The sequence below is a fragment of the Excalfactoria chinensis genome, chromosome 23 (genome assembly GCF_039878825.1).
Source record: "Excalfactoria chinensis isolate bCotChi1 chromosome 23, bCotChi1.hap2, whole genome shotgun sequence".
Classification (NCBI taxonomy): Eukaryota; Metazoa; Chordata; class Aves; order Galliformes; family Phasianidae; genus Excalfactoria; species Excalfactoria chinensis.
Window position 1 is genome coordinate 2,962,588 of NC_092847.1, and position 26,317 is coordinate 2,988,904.

At 49.0% G+C, this 26,317-nt stretch overlaps 1 protein-coding gene across 1 annotated transcript; it reads left to right on the forward strand.

The window, feature by feature from the left end:
* The first annotated feature begins 8,986 nt into the window (after nt 1-8,986).
* Nucleotides 8,987-24,633, forward strand: LRIG2 (leucine rich repeats and immunoglobulin like domains 2). The gene is made up of 18 exons (XM_072356153.1): nt 8,987-9,237; nt 10,653-10,724; nt 11,068-11,142; nt 11,565-11,699; nt 11,855-11,998; nt 12,108-12,251; nt 12,694-12,837; nt 13,084-13,227; nt 16,060-16,140; nt 16,538-16,609; nt 16,738-16,806; nt 17,519-17,682; nt 18,679-18,999; nt 19,453-19,734; nt 19,864-20,313; nt 20,745-20,894; nt 21,452-21,733; nt 22,341-24,633. Exons 1-18 carry the CDS (start codon nt 9,020-9,022, stop codon nt 22,568-22,570), a joined length of 3,177 nt encoding a protein of 1,058 aa, XP_072212254.1. The 5' UTR covers nt 8,987-9,019; the 3' UTR covers nt 22,571-24,633.
* Nucleotides 24,634-26,317: the final 1,684 nt, after the last annotated feature.

Consider the following 26,317-nt stretch of genomic DNA (forward strand, 5'->3'; position numbering starts at 1 on the left):
TGTGTCCGGAGCAGTGAGCTCGGAGCAAGGCAGAGCTGGCGGAGAAGGGCCCAGTGCTGCGCCTGCATGGAGCCGGGCTCGGCCTGCATGGAGTCATAAAGTGGTTCGAGTTGGAAGGAATCCCCCTAAAGCCATCTGAGCAGGGACACACACAGCTCCATCAGTGCTCAGAGCCCCCCAGCCTGACCCTGGGTGTCTTCAGGGATGAAGCAACACCACCCCTCTGGGCAACCTGTGCCAGCGCATCACCACCCTCAGCAGAAAGAACTTTGCTTGTATCCACTCTAAATCTCCCCTCTTTCAGTTGGAAATTCACCTCGGAGCCATGGGAGGGAGCGAAGGGGGGAGCTCGGCTACAGGACCAGGAGCAGCAGCAGCAGCAGATGCGATCCCTTTTGTAACAAAGGCAACTCTGCACCCCCACAGGTGTGTGCATGGGTGTGTGCTGTGCATGTCGGGGCACTCCGTGACCCACTGGAAGCAGAGCAACTTCATTCAGCCACTTCTGAAGGGCAACACAAACCAATAAGTGAGTGGGTGGAAGGTTTTCCTGCTACATCTACCTCTGAGCAACTCGGTTCGTCTCATCATGAGATGAACAGCGATTAAAGACGGGGAATTTGGGAGCAGACTCAGTGTGCCAATCCTCCAATGCCTTCACCTGCAAGCAGTGCTCTGCCAGGGCATGGGAGCAGCAGTGAGCTGGGATGGCTGCAGGATAGTGCTGCCATTGCTCTTTTGTTTGTAGATGAGGAAAGGAGTCCCCCATGCTCAGTGCTGCTGCATTTCCGCCTCCTTTAGGAGATGGATTTAGTATTAATCCCTTCAGGAATTTATTATTTTTTCTCATGAGGAAAACAGGATATTGTTTCAGGATACTGGGCAACAAAGCTACCCTTTAAAGGCAGCCATAAGCAGCCTTGCCATCCTCACTACTGGCTGCATTCGTTGCTAATTGAGTTTAAGAGCTGGTACAGCCGATTCACTTCCAGAGCGAGGTCACAGCAGAGCAATTGGAGTTCAGGATTTCTGTATCCCATTGTAAACACTAAGGGCCTGTAGTAACCTCAAAATATAATCAACTAGCTTTGGTTGCCATTGGAACTAATGTCTCTAGCAGCTGCAGATTCAGCCCTCCCATCTTTGTGAGCGTGCGTGTCCTGCTTGATAAGAGAGGCAACAACGGGAGTCAAATCCAGGAATTATTGGAAATCTCCTGGGAAAGCCTGTCTTTCTGAGATATCCATCAGCTTCCTGATGGCTTCGGGAAGGTCTGCTGAACCTTTGGGCTCACACTTCTCACCCCACATCCAGGTTACCCACCCCAGCATTGCTGGGACAATGGCTGTGGAAGAGAAGGCGTCGGGGCAGTCCCTGGGGAGCAGCAGCTCTGCCTCTGATGGATGACAAAGGCGTGACATTGTTTAGGGCTGTGCTACAACTGCTGCCTTTGTTTAGAATATAACGCGTCTTAGGAAGAAATTGTTTGTTGATAAGGTGTTTAAAGTTGCCACTGATGATCAATAGAAAATCCCTGCAGCTGCTGCCACCTTCACGCTGCACGTGGCTGGGAGCACAGTGCTGTGTCCTCTGTGTGCCGCCCAGATGTAAGGGATCCTCAGCCACGTGCAGATGGCACAGTGGATGCTAAGGGACATCACACACAGTGTGGTCCCACTGTGCCCCCACTCTGTGCCCCATTCCTCACCTCTCAATGTGCTCGGGCTGCTCTCCCAGGGCCGCTGCTGCACAGCATATGCCAGTGTGCCGCCTCTTGCCAAGAAGCTTATCTGGCACAAGAAATCACATCTGTTCATCCTCCCTTGCTGTCCTTGTAGCCAGGAGGAGGTGGTGGTTCTCGATGTACTTTCAGTGCTAACTCTTGCTCCATGGGGACTTGGAAGGCCTCTGTGTGCTGCGGGGGCTGACGGCCCTACTGCACATTGCTGCCTGTCTGCTCCCAGTGCAGACAGGTCCCCACTCCGATGCTCTCCCTGCCTGCAGGGTATAGCAGGGGCTCAGGGGGGCTCAGAGCCCACCTGGAGGTGAATCACACCCTGGGTTGGAACACAGCAGAACCCCAGGATGTGGCACCACATTGGTGTGGGGCACAGGGACCCATCCTCGGGGTGATGCTGCAGAGGGACACCCCACTCCAGCCACAGCTCACTCCCATCCCCTCACACTGGGGTCAGTGCCTCGGGGACATCCAGACTGGTCTGACCGGTGCAGAGTCCGGTTCTGCAGAGCAGGGGGACGTGGCCAGGCCTCATTGCTCTCCAGCAGGATTTTGCTGTCCCAGAACACTCTGTTTTAATGACTTTATTCCTGTTCTTGGGGTGGGGAGGAAGAGGTGGGGGCTCTGCAAATCATTTAACCACATCCCACGTGCAATGACGTCATGTATCAATTGCACTGCCTCACCTGCCTTGTCCCTTCTGTCCCCATCCACAGAGCCCGTGTTATTTTCATGTGACCCACAGCTGCTGCCGGCAGCATCCATTGCCACGATGGCACCGTTGGGATCAGCCCCCACTGCCTGCACCTTTGGTTCCGGGGAGGATGGTAAATGTTCACATGATGATCTCAGGACAGTCTCACCACAGGGAAAATCTGGAGCTCCAGGCTGCTTTCCAGCTCTGATCCCACGCTGCAGCAGCTGTTTCCTTGGGATGCTGCACAACGCCCAATCTCTCTCTGCGTGTGTTTCTTAGTATTTGCAGTTCTGCATCATCTCTGGGGAGCTCAGTGCACTCTCAGAGCTCTGAAGCAGCTGAGGACAAACCTCAGGGCCTCAGGACACACAGCAGGATGAGACCAGAGCCTGCCCTGCTTGGCAGCACTGCAGTCCCAGGACCTCGCTGCTGTGTGAGTCCCCAGGAGGCAATGAGTGCCAAGCCAAGGGCTGGAGTGCGGGAGCCGAGGAGACAAAACACAGCCGTCAGTGTTTGTTCTGAAACCTGCCCAGAATTTCTTTGGCCTCAATGAGGCCGAGGATTATTTTCCTTAAGTATTTTTAAACCTGGAGCCTGGCAAGGGCCAGAGGGTTGGGATTTCCTGGCCTGGGTGAATGAGAGGAGCCTACTCCTTCTGCACCGTATGGGAAGCACTGGCTACCTGCGTGGGGAGAGCAAGGGTGGCCAGGCTGGCAGGAGCCTTGGGAAGGAAGGCACTGCAGGAGGAAGGCTCAGTGCCAGCAGCAGGGCTGGTTCTGTCCTCACAGTAGGCACTCTCTCTGCTAGAACCAGGGCTGCCCTGTGCCTGTGTGACAGCCAGCAGGGAATGCAGCAGCCAAGGGGTCAGGGAAGTGCTCATTTCCCCCCCCCAACCCTGGTCAAGGGGATGCAGAGCCCTATGGGCACCCAAGCAGGGCAGCTCTGGAGCTGCTGGACACACATTCATATCCATGGACTTTGCTCTGTGTCTGTTCCCTTCCAGCCCACCCAGGTGCCCCATGTGGCTCACTGGCAGCAGCTGGGCATTGGGGTGGAGCAGCTCTGTCCCAGCATCCCACTGCTCACCCCCAGCTGTGTGGGTGTGAGCAATGGAAGGAAAACCCCCACCGTGCTGCCCTGCTGTGCTCTGTGTGCTGGCAGCTCCCTCAGCTGTGCATATCAGTGCTGCTCTCCTGGCCTTCCCCTTGCTGGCAGTGTTTGGCAGTGGGACAGCCACGTTTTGCTCCCATTCAGCACCGGTGAGCACACGACCTATTGTGTGCATGTGTAAATACACAGATGTGTTGCTTGTTCCCAAACCCTGCTTGTTCCTTTCCCAAAGAGCCGGGATGGACAATGTCAGGAAAGCCTCTGTCCTCCAGCTTTGTTCAACTGTGCGTGCTGGGAGGAAAATTCCCTGCAGAGGAGCTCCCAGCACAACGTGCTGCATGCATGGTGACTGCCAGTATGGCCAGCCCTGGGGCTGCTGGGATGGGTGAGCAGGGCTGGTGCCCACAGGGGCAGAAGTGGGGCCCTGCACTGGGTGCTTGTCCCCAGGGCCGGCACCTTCTGAAGCAGGTTGAGCCCTTTCCCTGCGTACACACAGGCCCAAGTCCAGCACCACCAAAGTACGCCGAGCGCTGGAGGAAGTCCTGGCCCCATACGGCTGATGGGACTTTGCCTTTTCCTTTAGCAAAAGGGCTGCAGGTGACTTTTAGCTCAAGAAGCTGCTGTGGACCCGTCCTGCTGCTCCCCACACTCCGGCCATGCTTTGAGATCCCCTGCTCAGCTGCAGTCCTGCAGATGCTCCCCCAATAACACCGTCAGCGTGGTGCTGCTGTCTGAGATAGCGCAGCGCTGCCACGGGCAGACAGCACAGCACACGCAGCCTGAGATTACACCCAGGTAAACATTGCCAAGCACCCATGAAAACCACTGCTTGCTGCCTGATTCCGCCCCGTGTTCTTCAAGTGCTCTTTGTGTTTGCTGAGCAAAACTCCTGCGGTTGAGCTGTGAAGGCAGACAAGTTACGCAAAGCAATCTGATGACTGTGATGGACAAGCCAGAACTGCTTTCTCACCTGAGGGTGCCCCATAAAATGTCTTTTGACCCAGTCACAGCCACACTGCAGCCCGTGGCAGGAATCTGGCTGTGTGCATGCATGTACTGGCCCCATAGAGATGCAGAAGAAGATCCTTGAACAGCCACAGCCACCAAACAGACCCCAGATATCCCATAAACAGAGTGGGGTAAACATGCCCCACAAGCTGCTCGTTCTGCATTATCATCCCTCTCATAAGCTGTGGGTTAACAAACATTGCTGCTACTCCCCAAGCCCCACTTCAGGATAAATAAAGCCTGCCTTCTTTCTAAGCAGGTCGTGCTCCCTCTTGGGATGAAGACACTGCTACCCTTTCCCTGGTTGACAGGCTAAAGAGAACGAAACGTATTAAAGAGGTACAAAAAAAGCCAGAGAAAACTGGAGCAGGAGCAGCCAGAGACATGTCAGACACACTCAAATTAGCTTCCCTTCCAATGTGCGTTTAACAGATAATTCGTTATCATCACAGTCCAAAGTTAACCTGCTGGAAATCTGATGCGGGAGAGCTGGCTGCAGCTGCAGCATTTCAGCCGGGCATAAACAGACCAAAAACAACACGGCAGAAGCTTGTTTTTGATTAAACCCACTGCTGCCAGCACAAAGACGTATTTTGTGGGTGGAAGTTCATTGGGGCACAAGCACCAAAGCTCGTCCCTCCCCCACTGAAACACAGACTTTGTGCCCCACGCTGCACGCCCCCGTCCTACACCGAGGGCCGAGGAGGAGCAGGAAGCAGTCCGGGGTTCGGCGGCTCCTCCTGCAGCAGGAAGCTGCTGCTCAGCCCGGTTCTGCCCCAGCTCGCTGCTGTTGCTGCGCACCTCCCACCCCTCTCTGAGGTTTCAGACGATGCTTCGGCAGGAAGGAGCTGGGCAGATCCCCGCATGGGCGCTGCAGAGCTGTGTGTGCACGTGGCTGTGTAATACCGTAACAAGATTACCCCGGGACACGACGGCTGTGAAATAATCCACGGTATCGTTCAGCAAATCCCAGGATCCAATTACTGCTTTGCATGACACCGTCCTGGGGCGGGGGGCCGAGCAGTGCCGCCCAGCTCCGCTCCCCGTGCCCCGGTGTCGCTCAGCATTAATGCAGTTAGCCATGCCCTGTGGCTTGCTGGCCTCATAGCAGCTCCCTGTGCCTCCTGCATGCAGCCAAGCTTCCCTCCCAGCAGCCCCCAACCAACAGCACCAGCAGCGCTGGGCCACTCTGCAGTGCCGCTCTGCCCAGTGCAGGGAGCAGAGGAGCAAGGTGATGTGTCCATGTTGAGCTTTGCTGTTTGCAAACAGCTCTGCAGGGCACGTTCCTTGGCCCAGCACCTGCTCCCTGCAGCCAGCAGGAGCACAAAGCCCAGCACTCCAGGCCCAGCAGTGCTCCTGCAGTGCCCGAGCAGCGCTCCGCAGTGCTCTGCCCCTTGGCAGGTGTTCAGACAGCAGCGCTGCTGCCAAGACAGGCAGGGAACGTGGCCAGCTGCAAATTTAGTTCATTTTTGGAGCCTTTGAATCACTGGCCGGCTGCCAGGCTTGTTATTTGTTATTTGTTGGTCTCTTTAAGTATTTTTTTTTTCTTTTCCCAAGTGAATTTTAAGCTGGCAAGTGGAGCCAGGCAGAGGAGCGTGGCAGCGCCGTCCACCCCGGGCACCAGCAAACCTGGGCTCTCACCTCTGCTGCAGTAGGAATAGAACTGAGGCTCCCAGCACTGCAGCTCCTGCACTCAGCCCTGCTGTTCGGGGATGGCACAGCAATGGGCTGGAGGCTCTGGCTTGGCAGGCAGTGCCCAGTGCTTGTGGCCTCTGCCATCCCGGCCAGTGGTGATTAGGAGGCAAAACAAAACAAGGGTGATTTAAAAGGGAAGAAATTGCTTTTCCGTCTTGGAAACCTGATCCGTAGCTCCATTTCCCTCCAGAGAAGAGAAACAAAGGCTTTCAAGTGGCTGCCTCACAGGGCAGGGAGGAGAGGGGCTGCAGGGCTGGGGCCACCGGGAGCTAGAGGGCAGGGATGGGGCAGGAATGAGATGGGATGGCCAGCTGGAAGGCAAGAGCCATGGGGCAGGCAGGTGGGCCTGCGTTCTATCCCTCCCCCCCACAACTCCTGCTTCCCAGCACCCGCTGCCTCTTTGCCCCTGCTGATGGCCTCAGGGGTCAGGCTGCCCTTCCTCCACCCACCACCCTCCCTGTACACCCCCTGCCCATAGGTGAGCCCCCACAGCACCGCAGGGATGAAGGATCCATTCTCTGGAGCCCAGGTGAGCCCAAAGGAGTTGGGAAAGCAGTGAGCTTTCCTCGGTGTTTGCTTTAGGCAGAGCTGTTACTGCAAATCATGGGGCTCGTCCTGCAGGACTTGGAGAAGATAAGAGTCTTGGTGTGAGGATGAGCTCCCCTGGTGAGTGCCATTTGGAGAACTTGAATGGGGGCTCTAAAATTGAATGCAAAGTGAAAGATTAAGATCGGTATTTGTCCCTTTTTCCTTCCTACCGGAGCAAAAATACTCCTGTTTATTGCTACAAACCCTCAGGGGCTGGATGGTGAACTCCCAGTGGGAACCAATGTCTCAGGAGATCAGAGATCCCAAGAACATCCTTCTGCCAAAGCTGCCTCTCTAATCAGCCCCATTCATCTCCCTCTGCAACTCCATTTGAGTAACGAGCACGGGTCAAACACAGGACAGCTTCCTCAGCACCACCACCTACCTGCAGCCTCCCTCAGGTCACACACTGGGGTGGTTGATGGTGGACTCCTTCCCACCACCTTTTACTGTAGCCTGGCCTGCATATCTGTGCTCAATCTGCAAATGCACCGCTGCTGTTCCCCATCAGCAGAGCTTCCCCTATGCTGTCATGCGCTGAGCTGCAGCACCAAGCTCCAGACCTTCCCGCTGTATATTCTTCCTAAGAAAATAAAAGCATCACTGTCCTATTAATTATGTGAGTTACGGAGCAATATTTTTCCCAGAGTCACCTACTGGTTTGCGTATTATTTTTCCAGGCAGCTCAGCCAGTAGCCTGGCAACGCGGTGACCTTCTGCTCCGCGCAGCTTTGAGTGTTTTATCAGCCACACTGGACCGTCTCCGCTGCTCCATATTGCTCAGCCCCTCATTAACGCAATTAATAAGCTGCTTCTGTCAGTTCAATCAAATGCCGGGCTCGACAGCAGCGGAAAGTTTTGGCAGATCGGGTAGGAGAGATTCTGGGCAGCACTGGGAAATGGCAGGAAACCTTTCATCTCCCCCAAGGAGCTGAACAAGAATGGGATTGTGGGCCTGGGATTCTCTCAGGTCATGTTTATTTATCGCCCGCTCGTTAGTATAATAAATCAGGTCCCCTGTCACTTTGAATGAAATCAGAGGTTTGCTGGAAGGAACTTGGCAGAACACCTTGATATTATTCGTGATGGTGCAGACAAAGGCTCACGGAAGGCAATGCCCTGGCAGGGCAGCACCTCCCATGTGGCAAGGCGGTCATCCCAGGGCAGGGAGGGATGTGATGGGCTGGGGGCACACGACGCTGCATAGCACGGTGTGCCAGGGGTGCACGGCGGTGGGAAGGGATGCTCCTCCTGCTGCTGCCGGTGCCAAGGGGGTGTTTGGTGGGAGAACTCGCTGCCCTGCCACTGCTTTGCCACCACTGTGTGCAGGAGGCAGAGCTGCTCCTCCACCTGCAGCTGCATTAACAGCGCATGTGTGATGGCATTTGAACTCCTGCTGTGGACTTCGCCCTGCTCTGATGTTGCTGTGCTCCCTGCACCCTGTGCTGGCCCCAGGAGCTCCCATGGCCACAGGCAGAACCCCGGGGGGAGGAGGAGGCCCTGGTGAGCATGACGTGGGTCTGACGGGATGCTTGCAAGGTCAGCATCCCATCCACTGCTCTTCCCCCCATCAAACAGAGCAGCACTGCAGGTGAACGGCCCAGAAACGTTCCTAAAATAAAACTCCCCGGGACATTCATTCATTCTTTTGGTCTGGAAATGGATGAGCTGAATCCAAATAAGGACTTTCATAACATTAATTTCCAAGGTTACGACGTAACCGTTGTGTTTTATGGGTCGGTTTATGACAGCGTTCACTCTCCGTGCCGGGACAAACGTTAAGCCTAATTTGTTCAGAGGGCACAACGCGGTGGGGCAGCTCGTGCCTTCATTGCAGCAGGGCCGGCGGAGCCGTGGCGTTGGCAGCTGCAGATGCTGTTATTGCAGCACTAATTTCCCTGGACTCATTTCCCGGCTGCAGCGATGTGGGAAGAGCAGAAGGTGCAGCGTGCGATCCCACCCGCAGCACGGGGGCGGCCATAGAGGACACGGCGGGGCTCCTCGTGGCTCTGGCGCCCCCTAGCGGCCATTCCGGCGAGGCGCACTGTCCCCTACCGGCCGCGCTCCCCGTCGTAGCCCCGCCCCTCTCCGTTCTCACGCCGACGTGCTGACGTAGCGCGGAGGGGGCGTGGCGCGGCGCGGGGCCGTGCGGGCGGTGCGGGCCGCGCCGCGCTCAGCCGGGGATGCGGGGAGCCGGGCCGGGCGGAGCGGCCGCCCGCGGGGCGCTGCTGCTGCTGCTGCTGCAGCTCGTGACGGCGCTGTGCGGGCGGGCGGCCGCCGTGGAGCCCTGCGCCGCGCCATGCTCGTGCCGCCGCGGCCTAATGGACTGCAGCCGACAGCGCCTGCAGACCGGGCCGGGCCCGCGGAGGATCCCGCCGCTGCCCGCCGGCACCACGGCGCTGTGAGTGAGCGCGGGGCGGGGCCGGGCGGAGCGAGGCCTGGCGGGCGGCGGGCGGCGGGAGAGGCCTTGCCGGGGCCTAACGGGCCGCGCTCGGCCTCCGGGCGGGGCTGCGGGGCGCCGCACTGTGTTGCGTTGTGTTGTGTTGTGTTATGTTGTGTTATGTTGTGTTATGTTGTGTTATATTGTGTTATGTTGTGCTGTGTTATGTTGTGCTGTGTTATGTTGTGCTGTGTTATGTTGTGCTGTGTTATGTTGTGCTGTGTTATGTTGTGTTATGTTATGTTGTGTTATGTTGTGTTGTGTTGCGTTGCATTGTGTTATGCTGTGTTATGCTGTGTTATGTTGTGTTGCGTTGTGTTGTGTTATGTTGCGTTGTGTTGTGTTGTGTCATGTTGTGTCATGTTGTGTCATGTTGTGTTGCGTTGTGTTGTGTTGCATTGTGTTGCGTTGCGTTGCATTGCGTTATGTTGCATTATGTTGTGTTATGTTGCGTTGTGTTGTGTTATGTTGTGTTGCGTTATGTTGCGTTATGTTGTGTTGTGCTGTCCCAGTGTGCGGCGGTAACAACCGCACAGCCCCAACCTGCCACCGGTTCTACTCTTAACATAATGTGGTTCATCTGAGAAACATGGCTCGTTCGTCTCGAAATACCCCACGTTCAGAGAGAGCTGTGAGGGAGGCTGAGCCCGGGGGGTGGGCTGGGAGGCATTGGGGTGGCAGGCAGTGCTGGGCGCTGTGCTGGCACTGAGCAGCGTTCTGCAATCCCACATGTCCTGCAAACAACAGCTCGGTTCGTTCTCTGTTGTGGCTTTCAGGATTTTGGCACGTGGAAGGCGTTGGGGAGGGGTGAAATTCTTCTTTCATTCCGACAGCTGTAATGGTGCTGAATCTCAGCGAGCTGCGATGCTTCAAAGCTGGTTAAAATGAATCCAAGCATATTTCTTTCTCACGTCACAAAGTCCCAGATGTGTTTTCAGCCCCACTGCTGCCATTTCACCCATCTCTGAAGACTGAGATGTCCCCGTGGGGTGCTGTTACTTTTGGGCTCTTTCAGGGCAATGGGGTGGTGGTTAGTTCTGTATGGAGCAGCAGCCTCAGCTGTCCCGCTGTCACTTCATAGATCACGCCCTGCTTTTCACTTTGTGTTCAGCCACCCATCAGTCTGCTTCACACAGGGCAGCAATAACCAGGTGTAGATTAGTCCGGCTTCTCCATATATGAACCAGATACAACATTTCTCATAAGAGAAAACTTTGTTAACAGCATCATCCCAGTTAACCATCACAGCATCTCCCTCTTTCAGTGAAAGAGGAGTCGGATGCCTCAGAAACGTGGTTTGTAGCTTTTAGGTTGCACAAAGTGCACGATTTTTCTTATTTCCTGCACCCAGAATAACCTTTCTCTCTGTTCTCCAGGGATTTAAGCCATAATCACATCTTGTCATCCAACTGGAGCTTGGATTTGTCTGCTCACACGCTGCAAGAAGTGTAAGTGTTGTTCACAATTAGAAACTCGCTGCCTAATTGTAATCAGTGCTGCATGCCAAGATAACTGGTCCGACTTGCAGAAATATGCAATACCAGTTAATTTAACACGGATGCTTTTGCTGGCAGCGTGTTTTATGTAAAACTGATCTCATAAAGAGAGACTTTCTCATAAAGTGGTGAAAGCTGTGAAGTTCTCGGCATTATCGGTCTGCTTTGTCAGCTGTTGTTTCCGAGATGAAGTGGTTAAACGTTTGGCAATAGGCGTTTTCTGCTGGCTGTGTGTGGGAGGGGTTTTGCTCCTCTTGGAAGCATCAGTAAAGACTTTGCTTTCTTTTGCTTTAAGGAAAATGAATTACAATGAGCTGAACGAAATTCCTTATTTTGGAGAAACGACTTCTAATATCACCCTGCTCTCACTGTAAGTCACAGCTCAGCTGCTTTATCCTTGTTTGGCAAGTGGGAGAATTGTAGCAGTGCTTTGGGGAATGGTGAGCGCTCTTTAAAGGGGCACAGATCAGGGAGACAGTCGAGTCACCCTGAATTACCAATGAAGATGCAGCAGGCAGCATTGATGGGGAAGGGCTGGGCATTAGAATGGCACTTCTCGCAAGGAATGGCCTGATTACGCATCCAGAATGTGGATCTGTTCATACATCAGGACAGCAAATAACTCTTGGATTTTCAGTATTGCTTTTAGAAGGGATGTTCTGAACTGTGTGCTCCGTTTCCAGTTTGGGAGGTGCGCTGCTGATGCTGATATGCAACATCCTGTAGCTGTTTTAGCTGCGCGGCACGAAGGATGGGATGTTTTGGGGATCATTTCTTGCTGGTGTTTTTCAGGGTGCACAATGCCATTCCAGAAATAAACGCTGAGCAGCTCCAAGTTTACCTTGCATTGGAAAATCTGGATCTGAGTTCCAATCTTATCTCAGAAATTAAAGCTGCTTCTTTTCCACGGATGCAACTGAAGTACCTGTAAGTATGTGCTCTGTTGTGTCTGGGGTTCGTGGCATTCATGCAGATCCTTGTTGTCATTGTCTCAACCATAACTAACTCAAGTGTGGGCCTCTGGTTTTGTTCATAGAGTTCTTCTTGTTCTAAAGGGTTTCATTTCCCTCTTTCTCCCTTAGGAATCTGAGTAACAACAGAATCACCACCCTAGAAGCAGGCTGTCTCGATAACTTATCTAGCTCTCTCATAGTGCTGAAGCTGAACAGAAATAGGATTAGTGTGATCCCACCGAAGATCTTCAGATTGCCTCACGTGCAGTATCTGTAAGTCGTAGTCTTGAAAGCTCACAAAGATGCTGTGTGCGTTTGTGTTGTTCATGGTGTTCTTGATGATCAGTTATGTTTTAATATTCTGCTGTCCTCTTTCTATAAGGGAACTGAAAAGGAACCGGATTAAAATCGTGGAAAGTCTTACATTCCAAGGCCTGGAATCCCTAAAATCCTTAAAAATGCAGCGCAATGGGATTAGCAGGCTCATGGATGGAGCATTCTTTGGCCTCAGTAGTATAGAAGAATTGTGAGTACATTCAGTGCTGGGTGGGGGGCAGAATCATGTCTTGTTTGGCTTCCCTCCCACCAGGGCTGTGCTGAAACAGCGATGAGCATCGCATGATATGAGTTTATAGATCTGCATTTTCCCGTTGTGTTGCTGTATCTGGTTACCCCTGAGGTGGAAGGATGCTGCCTCTCTATGGCACGCAGTGTTAGCAAAAGTGTTTTTCTAAAGTAATCTTTTAGAACAGAGACTGTAATTTCAGTTCTGCTGGATTGCTGTTATGTTGTTTTCATATATCCTTTTGTTCATTCTTGGTTTCTATTAAATGAATATAATCATGCATTTCAGGTTCTATAGGGCTTAGTGTTAGTAAATCATTGTGAGATCTGCTAGGTAAACTTTTGGAAATAAATATTTCATTGATTATCTGTTTGGCAAACATTTTCTCTTCTGTTTTCCTTAGAGAACTGGAACATAATAACTTAACAGAAGTAAACAAGGGCTGGCTGTATGGTCTGCGGACACTGCAACAACTCTTCGTTAGCCAGAATGCCATTAACAAGATCAGCCCAGATGCGTGGGAGTTCTGCCAAAGACTTGCTGAGCTGTAAGCCCTGGGCTGCTTTTCAGTGGGGATTTTATAATGTTGCAAATAACATATTGGGTAGCACAAATACAGTGAGTTGCTGTAGGAAGTACTTGACTTCCTTGCTAAGCCTGTGTGTATTTTAGTTATTTTTTTTAATAAGTCTTCTGTTAGAAATTAATCAGGATTCAGAACTTAATTGTTTGATGGTGTCATCACAATAAACCCCCTCCACGTGCCTCTGAAGTGCTCGTTCAATGTTTGCAGAGACCTGTCATACAACCAGCTAACTCGCCTCAGGGAATCTGCCTTCGTGGGACTTGGTTTGCTGGAGAAACTGAACCTGGGAGACAATCGCATCAGTCACATTGCTGATGGTGTCTTCAGAGGTCTGACAAACCTTCGAACCTTGTGAGTACAGAACGCTTCTAGTAACAGTCTCATTTTAATGCAGCAAAACTTTTTGGAAGTGAAGGTGATGAGCATTGCTCTCAGCAAGTCTGAGGTCGGTGTTTTGCTGTTCTTGTACGCTGTCCTGCCTTCAGATATGACGGGGCTGATCATCATTTTGGCGTGCTGAGATAACAGAACCTTGGCATAGCTAACACAAACCAACCACTTAATTTTAGTGGTGGTAACGAGCAGTGACTTGATGACCTCGAACTCTCTGCTTCATACCATACCAGGTGTGAGGAGGTGTGGAAATGCCAGCCTGGACCTCTTTATTCCAGGTGTTGTTCTTAGGGTTGGAACCTGCTGGCTGCTGTATGCGTGCAGGAGTCTCAGAGCAGCATGTAGGAGAGGTGTAGGGTTACTTCTTTCCATCAGAGGCACAGCTCTGCATTTGCCAGGGCCTTTGTTACCAGCTGGAGCTGTTCAGTGCTGCTGACAAAACCCAAGTATTAATTAACAAAAACCCCAAAACCTTAAGTAGATCCAGACGTTTATTATCATCCTAAGCAAAGATAGTTGAGAAAAGATTGAAAGTTTATAACCTCTCTGTCAGTTCATTAAATAAATGCTTAAATAAGCAAACTTATCAGAGAAATTTATGTAAGCAGTCATATTCTGTTAACCTTAATGCAACCTTTTAATGAAATAATTAGAAGTAATTTCTTAGATTTAAAGTAGCATGAAAAAAAGGACAAGAGCAGATTAATTAGTTGGTTTCCTGGGCTCCTCAGGGGCGAGGAACAGCTGAAAGAGTGCAGTCTGCTTCAGGCTGGAATTTACAGGACAGCAGCTCCAAGCATTCGTGCCCAACCAAGCAGAAGGAGCAAACTCCTCCACTCACACAATGAGGGGCTTTTCTTTTGGGCAGCTCACTCATTTTACTGGGCAGTCGAAGTAGTGGAGTGTGAAAATAGTTCAAACAAGAGATACTGTGCAGCTCTCAGATTGCTTCCATTGTTGCTTGTATGTGATTTGTTTCAATGCTAAGACTGGCATAAGCGCTTGTATGTTCAGCCCCTGCCACCGTTCTGCACGGTCGCTTCAGTGACCAAGAACAAACTCAGATCTGTATGTTAAGCTCAAGGTAATAAGAGCACAGTGAGATTAAAGGCGTATTGAAGAACAGCACTGAAGTTTTGAAGTTCTAAATTCTCAAACATTAATTACTTCTTAACATTGTAACTTGGCATTGATGCCATTCTGGCACTTATAATATAAAATTCTGAAGCAGACCTGGAGAGAATTCAAGGAAATAGTTCAAATCATAAGAATTAGCAACTTGGGAATGCTGTGTTTGGCATGTTACTCATCTAGTCATGTTTCTCATTAGATCATATCTGTATCCAGTACATTAAACTGAACACATTCCGAAGAGGAAAATACCTTAATGTCAGCAAGTGCTGAGGCTGTATTGAAGTCCCTGGGGTGCATGAATTGTGAAATCACAAGTTCTCTTTTGTTTCTGTCTTAAACTTTAAAGAGCAGCTATTGCAGAAATGACTCCTGCAAGGTGTTAAGGACGAGGCCTCTGTTCAGAGTGAGGAAAGTGAGAAAGTGTGAAACCCCTGACAACATCCTGGAGTCTGACCCTGGTCTCTTCCAGGACGTTAACCTACACATTTACAACCTCACCCAGGGGAATGTAGGCACTGCCTTTTCCACCCTGAGCACAAGGAAAGTAGTGTTACGTGAGGTGATACACACAATTGGAAGCATAGTTAGCTTTCTGTTTCATGACTTCTTTGGAAGGTCCATCTTGCTGAGGCATGTAATGATATCTGGTAAGGTGCAATGTAGACTTTTTCATCTGTTTATCTTCCTTTACACACATCTGTCTGCAAATTCTTCTGTGCACGGTGGTTTTAAGGCACAAAACCTTGGCTTTATCAGTAGAAACTTTGCTCAGTCCGTGCCGTTCTGGCTGAAAATACTGAATTTATTTCACCTTCTCTTTAAAAAGCATTTAATCCTTCCAGGACTTTACTGCTCTCTTGCTTCTACTGCTTAGACCGCACTGTTCAGTGTGAAGGGCAGAAGAGCTGTGCAGAGATCAAACAGAAATCCCATTAGCTTGTAACAAGATTTGTGAGCAGAATATCAACTTCGGTCTGGAAATCTACTACTTTGTGCCTGGCAACCTCGCTCCGTAACCTGCATGTAATCTCCTGATATGCTAATACTGCTATAAGCCTGTTACTGAGGGAGGTTGATGCTGCAAGTGCGTTGGTTAACTCACTTGCATGAACCAACTTGCTGCAGGAGCCTCTCCCAGCTCCTGGTAAATAGTCCATCACGTGAGTTCTGCTCGTCAGGCTGGGTCTTTCCTTAAATACCACATCAAGAAATCATACTTCAGAATTCATTTGTGGTTCTGTATGAGGCACTGATCTTTAACACATCAATTTTTCCTCTCGTCTCTGAAGTTGAGTGTTCATCTTCTGACAAACGTAGTTCTATAAAAGTTCTGAGACCTTCCAGGTGACGCTGTCCCATAGAATCATAGAATACCTCAGGCTGGAAGGGACCCCTGAGAATCATCATGTCTGACTCCAGGCTCCACACAGGGCTGCCTAAACATTTAAACGTGTGTCTTAAGAGCGTTTTCCAAACGCTTCTTGACCTCCAGCAGGCTTGGTGCTGTGACCACTTTCCTGGGGAGCCTGTTCCAGTGCCTGACCCAGAACACCTTTCCCAGGCACATATAACAGTAAGTTTTCTTCCATAGCTAAGCACTAGCAGTGGTGGCGATGATGTTGCATGGTTTGTAAGAAAGCTTTTCTGCTCCTGCAGGGACTTGGGGAACAATGAGATCTCCTGGGCCATAGAGGATGCAAACGAAGCATTTGTGGGACTCAGCAGGCTGGATAAACTGTACGTATTACAGAACATCAGAGCAACAGTGCTTCAGAAGCGGACAAAAGAAGGGAAATGCAAAATACAGAGTAATTGTGAATGGCATGAGGCTGCATAAGAGTGCAGTCTCAGGAGCTAATGTGGCTGTGGCAGATTGGTATTAAGAGCTTGTTGCTCCCTCCCAAGAACTGTTCCGTTTTACTTGTTTAATTTTCTTCAGGCCCATCTCAAAGATAGAAAAGAAAAGTGGTATCCTTAAGAAAGTTAGTTGAGCCTTAAATGACTGAATGCTATTTTTTGAGCTTAAACTCTTCTAGAAAACCTTTGTTAAACATCTCAGGGAACCTCTTTGGGGTCTGATTTATGAGCTCACCTTGAGACTGACTGCTTTCTGGGCTTGGTACTTGTGTTGCAGAGTCTTGCAAGGAAATCAGATTAAATCAATTACGAAGAAAGCGTTCTCTGGTCTTGAAGGACTTGAGCATCTGTAAGTACTTCACTCTGTAGAACTCCTGGTTGTTTATTGCTTTCAATCTTGTGTTCTCTCTCATATTTCCAGTAATTTAAGTGAAGGTAACATGTGAAGTCATTCCTACCCATTGTTGTTCTTTGCAGAGATTTAAGCAACAACGCAGTGATGTCCATCCAAGAAAATGCGTTTGCCCAGGCTCAACTAAAGGAGCTGTAAGTTCATGACAGTTCTTTACAGTTCTTAGTTTTGTAAAGAACCCATCAGCTGTTGTGGAATTGACTGAGGTACATCCCACCCACATAACAAAAGAGTTAAAGCAAGTAGTTCTTGTAACTTACCTACTAAAAGTCACTGGCAGTGACTCACTACGTTTGATTTAGGGCTTGACAAAATCTGCACCTCCATTTCCTCAGTTATAATCAGGAAAAAAAAGCATTGGTGATCTGCATTTCAGAGTAAATTGTTCAGCAGGATTTGTGAGGCCAGGGGGAGCTTATCAAAACAGACATTTTGTCATCTCCATTTTCAGGCTAGGGAAAGACCTTAAAATTCACAGCTAGACAGAAGATTTTAGATGCTGAGTAGATGCTTAAGCTGCTGTAGAGCCTGTTACCGTCTTCAGACATGTGAAGTATGGTAACATGAAGTGACCTTCACACCCAAGACTAATCCCAGTGTAACACAGTTGTCTCTATGAGATAAAGTCTCTGAATATCATATAATCTGTTTTGAAACTGTTATCTGGTTAGCGTTGGCCATATGGACTGTTAGTCTGCAAGGTCTGCTAGTCTGAGGAAGGTGAGGGGAAGCACGTTTACATGTGAGCATGAAGGAATGCTGTAAATCTTACAATATCTAGAGGTATATATAGTGCGTGAGATGCACGACCTTTAATCACACTTGCATTTTGCCTTGTTTCCGCAGGATTTTGAACACTAGCAGCTTGCTCTGTGATTGCCAGCTGAAGTGGCTGCCACAGTGGCTCACTGACAGTCACTTACAGCAGGCTGTGAACGTCAGCTGTGCTCACCCTGAGTGGTTAGCAGGGCAAAGCCTGTTCAGCGTGGACCCCGATGACTTCGTCTGCGGTTTGTATTTTTAATTACTTTTGGCATCAAAACGTAGTAACACAGATCTGTGCAGGTATCTTTATGCAACCAGACTGCAGCACTGCTGGAGGTGCTTGGTCTGTGGTCACTGTTTAAAAGCTGTTTATTTCCATTTCTCTTGTGAATGCCTTTTGCTTTAGAAGAGGTATTTGGCTCTTTCTTGTTTGCTCCTTTCCATACCAGCAAGGCTAGGATAGTTAATGCTCCGACATCTTTTCTGATGCTCAGACTCTGTAACATTTATCTGGTCTCTGTGCTGCCGCAGTTTCAGACATAAGCCTGTTTATTTCTGTAACCAAACTGTGAAATGGAAAACTGAGAGACTGCCCACGGTAATGTGTGAAGTCTGCAGCAGTGCTGAAAGCAGTCTGCTATTCTGTTATCCAAAGGAGTAGTCTAACAAGTGTTGCTTTTGCATACATAATTCTTTTAATTGTTTTGGTGGTAAAGGATGCAATAATCACCATGTAGGCACAAACATCTGCTTCTCCATTCTGACGTTACCAACGTTGAGTGCTGTGAGGATGTCTGTGCTGTAATAATAGGTGTCAAAATAACTGTTCAAATGAGATAGTGGAAACTTCTTGCAATGCTTTGTGTTTGTATAACTTAAAGGCTTTTCAGGATATTTAAACTACCTGGAAATAAATCTGTTCCTCGTGAACTAACCCAGCTTTTAGCTGAGCATGTAATCTAAATAGGGCAAGTTCCAGAAGGTTGTAGAAAGAAAAGGGCTCTGCTCAAGACTGTGATTCTGCATGGATTGTTCTCAGTTCTTCTGCACTCCTACCTGTGATTCTAATCCTCTTCCACAGCTTGATTTCCAAATAAAAACAGTTAAATACCTGCCTCCCAAGCAGGACATCTGTTCCTGCAGCTTTCATTCTGCTTACTCTGTCTTTTGGGAGAGTTTTCTTGCAATATTAATTGCATGTGCAAGACGAAAGTAGCTAATCTTGCTGCTTTTGTTTTCAGATAACTTCCCTAAACCACAGATACGAGTACATCCTGAGACCACGATTGCTCTGCGTGGCATGAATGTGACTCTGACCTGCACTGCTGTGAGCAGCAGTGATTCGCCCATGTCCACTGCCTGGCGTAAGGACAGCGAAGTGCTGTATGATGCAGAGGTTGAGAATTTTGCCAGGTATCAGCAGCAGAATGGTGAGGTAGTTGAGTACACCACTGTCCTGCACCTTTTCAATGTGAATTTCACCGATGAAGGAAAATATCAGTGCATTGTTACCAATCACTTTGGCTCCAACTATTCCGACAAAGCCAAGCTGACTGTTAATGGTAAGTGATAGTGGTAATGTAGGAGAAACATCTTAGGTTAAAAGTGGAACGAGTCTGATTCTGACAATTCCTTTTTTTATTGATAAGATCTATTAGGATTCCTTAGTTCCAAATTAGAGCAGGTCCAGAGTAGCTGTGCCGTGATGTCTTGCTGGAATTTAGATATATCAAATACCTTTTAATAAAGCAGGAAAGAAGTAATGTTGTTAGTGGAAGGCTTTCTGTTCACTTTTGAAAAGGGGCAAGTATGAAAGCGTGGGAGATCATAGCTCAATTAGTTGTTGATCTGGCTGAGTGGAAATAGAAGTCTCTTAACTAAAAGCTCCCTCTGCTGTCCCTTCATTAACTGGTCGCCCTCCCTTAGCTAGAGAAGATTCAATAGAAAAAAAAATAGCTTGTGGTGTTCCCCCTGGCACTGCAAATAGTGAAGCTTTAATGTCTCTCTTGATCCAGAGCTGCCTTCCTTCCTGAAAACCCCCATGGATCTTACAATCCGCACTGGTGCTATGGCCCGACTGGAGTGTGCTGCTGAGGGCCACCCCACTCCTCAGATCTCCTGGCAGAAAGATGGCGGCACAGATTTCCCTGCTGCACGAGAGAGGAGAATGCACGTCATGCCTGAGGATGATGTGTTCTTTATTGCAAACGTGAAAATAGAAGACATGGGCATCTATAGCTGTATGGCACAAAACGCTGCTGGTGGTTTGTCAGCAAATGCTACGCTGACTGTACTGGGTAAGAGACATTCTCATTTCTGCTGGCATGGATCATTTAACTTGTATAGCTTAGTAGCAGGTTTAACTCCTGCAGAAAGAGGTCGAAGTTATCTTACAGTTGTTCTGTTTGTTTTCTCTACTGCCACAGAAACTCCTTCCTTTATTAGGCCCTTGGAAGACAGAACAGTAACCAGAGGTGAAACTGCTGTCCTGCAGTGCATAGCTGGTGGCAGCCCTGCCCCTCGCCTCAATTGGACTAAAGATGATGGACCTTTGGCAGTCACAGAGCGCCATTTTTTTGCTGCAGCCAATCAGCTCCTCATCATCGTGGATGCTGGGCTGGAAGATGCTGGAAAATACACATGCATTATGTCCAACACGCTGGGCACCGAGCGTGGACACATTTACCTAAATGTACTGGCTTCCCCCAACTGTGATTCTTCCCAGAGTGGCATTGTCCATGAGGAGGATGGTTGGACAACAGTAGGCGTTGTGATTATTGTCGTGGTTTGCTGCGTTGTGGGAACTTCCCTGGTATGGGTTATTGTGATCTACCACATGAGGAGGAAGAGTGAGGATTACAGCATCACTAACACAGGTAGGATGCCACAACGACGTGCTTCAGTCACGTTTTCAGTCCAAAACACAATTTCTGGTTGAATAGGATGAAAGGTTTACAGATTTCCTATTCAAGTCTCTTAAGGGATTTGTTCAGATTCATGTTTCATGTGAAGAGGTGAGTGTAGATGGATTGATTGATGAGATGTCAGCAGTGTATTTTATTTCTTACCCACTGAATTTGTTCTACGTTGAGGGTAAGCACAAAAAGTTTGGAAATGAATACTTGAATTAAGTTACAGATGTCTTTAGGGCCTGAAATAATGTGTATGAATATCTATTGGGGCCCTGTTTGTTTTGAACCAGCTATGTGGATTTTTCATCAGCGAGTTAGAGATAACAATATATATGTGTTTTTGTTAACGTGGGCACTGAGCTCTTAACATCATCAGTGTCGATTCTGCCTTGCAGAGGAGATGAACCTACCTGCTGACATTCCCAGTTATTTATCCTCCCAAGGAACGCTGTCAGAGCCTCAGGAAGGATACAGTAACTCAGAGGCAGGAAGCCATCAGCAGCTCATGCCTCCAGCCAGTAGCTACGTGCACAAAGGCACAGATGGTAAGCAATGTCCTCACGTGTACTGCTTGCATTCAGCAGGATGCCACTGCACCCTCTAGTCCTCGTGGCTGGCAGCAGTGTTGCACAATGTAGGGCAGTGCCGCATGTTAACATCAAAGGTGACTTTCCTTAGAGAAGAATTGAGGTTGGTCACAAAGCATCCATTGAATGTTTTGAGTTTGAAGAAGTTTTTCTTCTAGTATTTACATTCTGTGATCAAAGCTGCTGCACTCCGTGCAGGTAGTGCAATCTTTGGTCCAACAATAACTGAGTTCACATCTGCTCTGAGTGCTTTTGCATATAGATGTCATGACTGCCATCCTTCACTACCCAGAGTAGTGCAGTTGCTTCCAAAGGCTTCTTGATTCAGGCTTTGTGATCTGCCCAGCAAGGCTGCATGGCCGTTAGTGAGCTCAATTCAGTATCGAGGGGAGTTTTGTGCTGCTCCTTTTCTTTGGCATCTCGAAAGTCAAGGATCATTCTAAGCCATGGAAGTCGATGGAAATGACGCATTCTTGTTCTCTTTGAAAGCATTTTATTTCCTTCCCATTGCTCAGGTGGCACAGCACCGTTGGTGATCTGCTCAGACTGTTACGACAATGCAAACATCTACTCCAGGACACGGGAGTACTGTCCCTACACCTACATCACAGAAGAGGACCCCCTGGATCAAACCCTTCCTAATCTCATGGTGCAGATGCCAAAGGAAACATATCCAGCACACACCCAACATGAAACCAGTGCTCTTGATAATGTTTTTGGAGACAGAGACATGTCTGTCTTCCTTACCAGTCACGACAGAATCAGTGAGAAGAAAATCTCTTCCCAACAGATGAATGGTGAGTGTGTCCTTTTCCCTCCAGGTAGTTTGTATCTTCTGATATCGCTGACCTTCCTTGTACTGCTTTTCACTGTTGGTTCACTGCTAATTCTACAGACTCCATAGGATGTGGAGTAGTTCATCTGCAAATGCACTGCTTGTTAGCAGAGCTAGTCCTCAATTTGCATTTAGTATTCAAGAGTTGGAGAGGGTGATGTTACAAAAGCTATATTTCTTAGCATGCAATCCATCCCTTAAAGCTTGTGATATGTGATCCCTTCCACGTCTGTTAGCCCAGATTTCAAACTTCACATAGGAAATCTGTAGCCGTTCTGTTTGAGCTGGGCTGAGTTTCAAATGGCTCCAAAAGGATTATTTTTGTCACTGTATTTGTTTTGTATGGACTTTTTTCTAGCCGGCCTTTGTAAGAATTCACACCAAAACTGTATGTTGTTTTAGGGTTACTGTAAGAAATATTGCTGAAAGGAGAGCGTGTCCAGCAAAGGGTGCTCTCAAAACCAGAGTAGCCTCAAAAGGAGGTTGTTGCCAAACAGCACAACTCAGAAAATCTAGAGTTTATTTATCATGAACCCAATCCTGTTCATCTTCTGTTGTTTCTCTTTCAGAACCCTTTCAGCTTCCCTTATGGGCGGTAAACAAAGACCTGGCTCTCTCCCACTCGCACTTTCTGCATCAGCAGTCAGCTCGTGAGGCCCCGCGACCTCTTCGAACTGAGGGTATCATTGACAGCGAGCGGGAGCAAGCTGCTTCCCCCAGACCCTTCCACAGGTTACGTGAGCATAACTTTGATTTTAATAGGACACGGAACATTCGTGACTATAGTGAAACCACGTAGGGCACGAGAATGAAGTCTTGGAAGCAAATCCGTATCAGCTGACTCGTATTTACTACCTCAGGACTAACCTCTAGGCCAAAGATGCTTTAGAACGTGTGTCTGCAACTCCAGGCTGCCTGGGCTGAGGCAGATCCCTTAGCAGGAGGTGGCACTACCCTTTTTGCTTGGATTCCTGTGTGCTGGAAGGTGGGACAGAACACACAGTGATTAATGATTAGCACTACAACATGGATTTCCTGACGTTGGGAACAGCCTTTGTGTTGGTGCATGCTTTGAAAACCTCTCAAGAATGCATAGCTATTTCACACCACATTGTCTGCTTGAAAACAAATGTTCAGGGCCTCCTCATGGAATTCCCCAGTAATTGTAAGCATAAAACTTTTGGCCAGCTTTTTGTTCCTCAGTCTGTTGGCAGAGGTTTGTTACCAGTCTCACTTTGGGGTTGTTTTTCCCCTGTGAAAAAACAAACTCTAGTTGTAAATAAAGTTGCATTTATAAATATTTTGTACACACTAAGCATAGAAATGCCTTGGCTGTATGTAAATATATTTTTTATTATGCCAAAGTATGTATTATACTGTTGGTCTGACAGCTGCATATCAAGCCATAATTTGTTCTGTGGGATTGAAAGCTCGTTTCTGAAGGGATCAAGGCTTTGTTTTGGGCAGAAGTGAATTTACTATTATAGGTACGTAGTGAAACTGTGATACTGATGAATTTCATTGTTACGTACAACTGTGTGCATTGAGCTTGGCTGACCTGCCTGCAAGCTGATCTGTTTTGTGAGCAGAATTCCAAGTCTAACCTCTTTATGTGGCAAGTCCTTAAGTTTCTATGTTAGGCAGCCTGTCTTTTCCAGTAGAGCATCAAGCCCAGCAGACCCTGCACTAACAGCGCTAACCTGCTCCAGCCTCCAATGTTATCCAGCTTCCCAGAAGCATGTAAGTATTTGACTGGTGAGCTATTAAACAGTGCAGGGCAGAACCACTATTGAAAATCCAGCCCTTGCTGAGAGAAATAGGGGAAGTGCAGCAACTTCACTGGTTACAGAGGGGTATAACTGGCAAAAGAGGAAGGACATCACAAAGACTTGTTCTGAAACGTTGTTCTTCTGGGAAAGCACATCTCTGTGTACAAGGTGTTGTGGTCCCAGCAGAGATGGCCTTTCAGCAAAACATTTTGCTCAGAGCTTGTTTTGCTTTTCAGTGCCTGAAGAGCTCGGGGCTTTCTCAGTCACTGCTCTGTGTTTTCCAAGCTGTGGGCTGCGTATTGCAGTGAGAGCAGCTGCCTGGTATATTTTTATACAGACAAAAACCTTTCTGGAGCAGCCCGAGCGAGGTTTGCTGGGATTCCCACTGCTCCATTCATAGATGGTGTGTGTGACTCAGGTATCAGATGTAAAATCACAGCTGAAGCTTTGGAAACTGATTAACTGACTGACACAGGTTGATGTTGGTGTGCATGAGGAGCACCCGGAGCTGAGGTGTTCTTAATGCACAGCTCTGCACTACGACCAAATTCACACAAGGTTGGCAAGATGTGGTTAACATTGCGCTGTCTGCAGCAGAACGAGCTGAAGCCTGAGCTCTGAAATGCATTTAGGAGTTAAAGCTGCACTGATTTCTAGAAGGACTGACCTATAAAAGCTGCCGTTGTGAATTAGGACGTCCTTTCAAGAGCAGTGGAACCTCTGAAGTCCATAAGCTAGATGTAAATAGCTGAAGCTTGCAGGTAGGCAAACACCTCACAGTACTTAGCATTGTGGAAAACACTCCCTAGGAAAGCCTGCATATAAAGATCAGGTGTCTCTTCCTAAGCCTTTCCTCCGTGATGTACAGACAGTGCAGTGGCCATTCTGTTCTCAGTAAACACAGTTTCTCCAACCAATGCCAAAGCACTCATGGCAGGGAATGGGGGGAGCAATGTGATCAAAGCTGCTCTGCTTCCCTGCTGCGATATCCTGCTATTTTTTTCCTCACATAAGAATGTATATTTTGTATAGCATGTGTAATATATGTCTGTCTATTGTAATATACCTTCAATAAAACGCTATATACACCGAGTATCCGTCGTCGCTCTCATTAGTTTGCAGATGAAATAATGCATTCTTATTGAATGAGATTTAATTTTCATAGGGAAGAAAACAAAGTCAACTTCATAAGTCAGTTTCAGATGGGATTCTGATCGTCTTGCTGCTGGCATTAAGCCTGGCTCATGAATTAACTGGCACACATGGCAAAGTGGTCCAGCCCCTCCTCAGAGAGTTGCCCACCGGCTGCCATACATCCTACAAGCTGCTGTAAGTACTTCATTCATTCCTTCAAATACTTTTCCCTGTTTCTACCACCATCATTCTGTGCTGGTTCATGTTCTGACCATCACCTTGGCAGTTCCTGCCCCCTCTTTGGTATGTTTTACCCTTTTACCTTGGCAGCAGCTGCCCAGCGGGGCTCAGCCCTGTGTTCCTGCCCAGCTCTGTGCTGCATGCCGTGTGCCTGCCAGCCCTGCTCTCCCAGGCAGAGCAGCGTCACCTTTGTAGGACCTTCACTGCAGCAACCATAAAGCAGAGTTGGCTGTATGCAAATATCAGATAATACTCTGTTCCTTTGCTTTTCCAGCAGGAGTTAAAGGGCTGCCCTTTCCCCGCATAGAGGCTCTGGGCTTTGCATGCCTGCTGACCTGGGTTCCTCGCTACTCAGCTCTTACTGGGCACTGAGCACAGCTGCCTGCCCACTCAGCAGCTGTGAAGGGGGTGCTGATGTTTATGAATTCACATCCACACAGACATGCTGCGTCTGCAGCATCCCCCACAGATCAGCTCTTTGCACTCTCCTGTTTTCAACCCTCTGTCATTGCAGGAGGACCACACCGGTGCTGCGAGGCTGCAGGGAGCGATGGGACCCCACCTGTCCTGGGATCAACACGGCATGCAGGAAAAACCTGCTGTCATCAATCCGGGTGAGTTCAGCCCTCCCAGGTTCACTGTGCACATCCCAGCCCTGGCACGGTGTCAGAGAAGCAGCAGCTATTGAAGATAAGATCATGAATAGTTAATGCTCTCAGTTACCCAAGCATATTTAAAAATTAACACTGCAGCCCGGCTGAGATGGGGAAAAAAAAACCAACAAAAACACAACAAAATCTGGGTCATCAAAGAGGGGAAAAACGAAAAACAATCGCATTTACCCTTGGGCTTTGCTAATGATTGAGTTATCGTGGAAGATCCCATCCCTTCCTTGCTCTCCCTCTGCACTTTGCAGTGCAGCACTTCCCATCCTGGCCCTGCGGTGCTCCCAGCACAGCTCTGCCTTCCTGCAGTCAGGAGGTCAATGTGGGTGTTAAGGAAAGCTTCTGCACCGGGGGTGGGCACAGCACAGGGCAGTTCCCTGCTTCCCATCCTGCAGCTGGACCTGCTGTATTGCATGGAGCAGTGACAGGAGGAGCTGGGTTTGCACTGGCAAACCCAAAGCACGGCTTATCAATTATCCCTGGGAGCAGCTCCATTCAGGGTTCCTCTCTGCAGGGAAATGGAGCGTGATGAAGGATCTTATCTCGTTTTCTCCCCACGAGGGGTGATTGATCTGCACTGCCAAGGGTTTGTGCTGATTGATCCATAAGTGTTTATTGGCAGGCTGGAGCTCGCACCCGAGCTCTGTGTGCCCTTTGGGGACCTCTGTGCCTTTCTGCCTTTTTCAGCCTGCCTGCAGTGCTGCCCACCCATGCACGGGGCTGTGCTCTGTGCCTCCC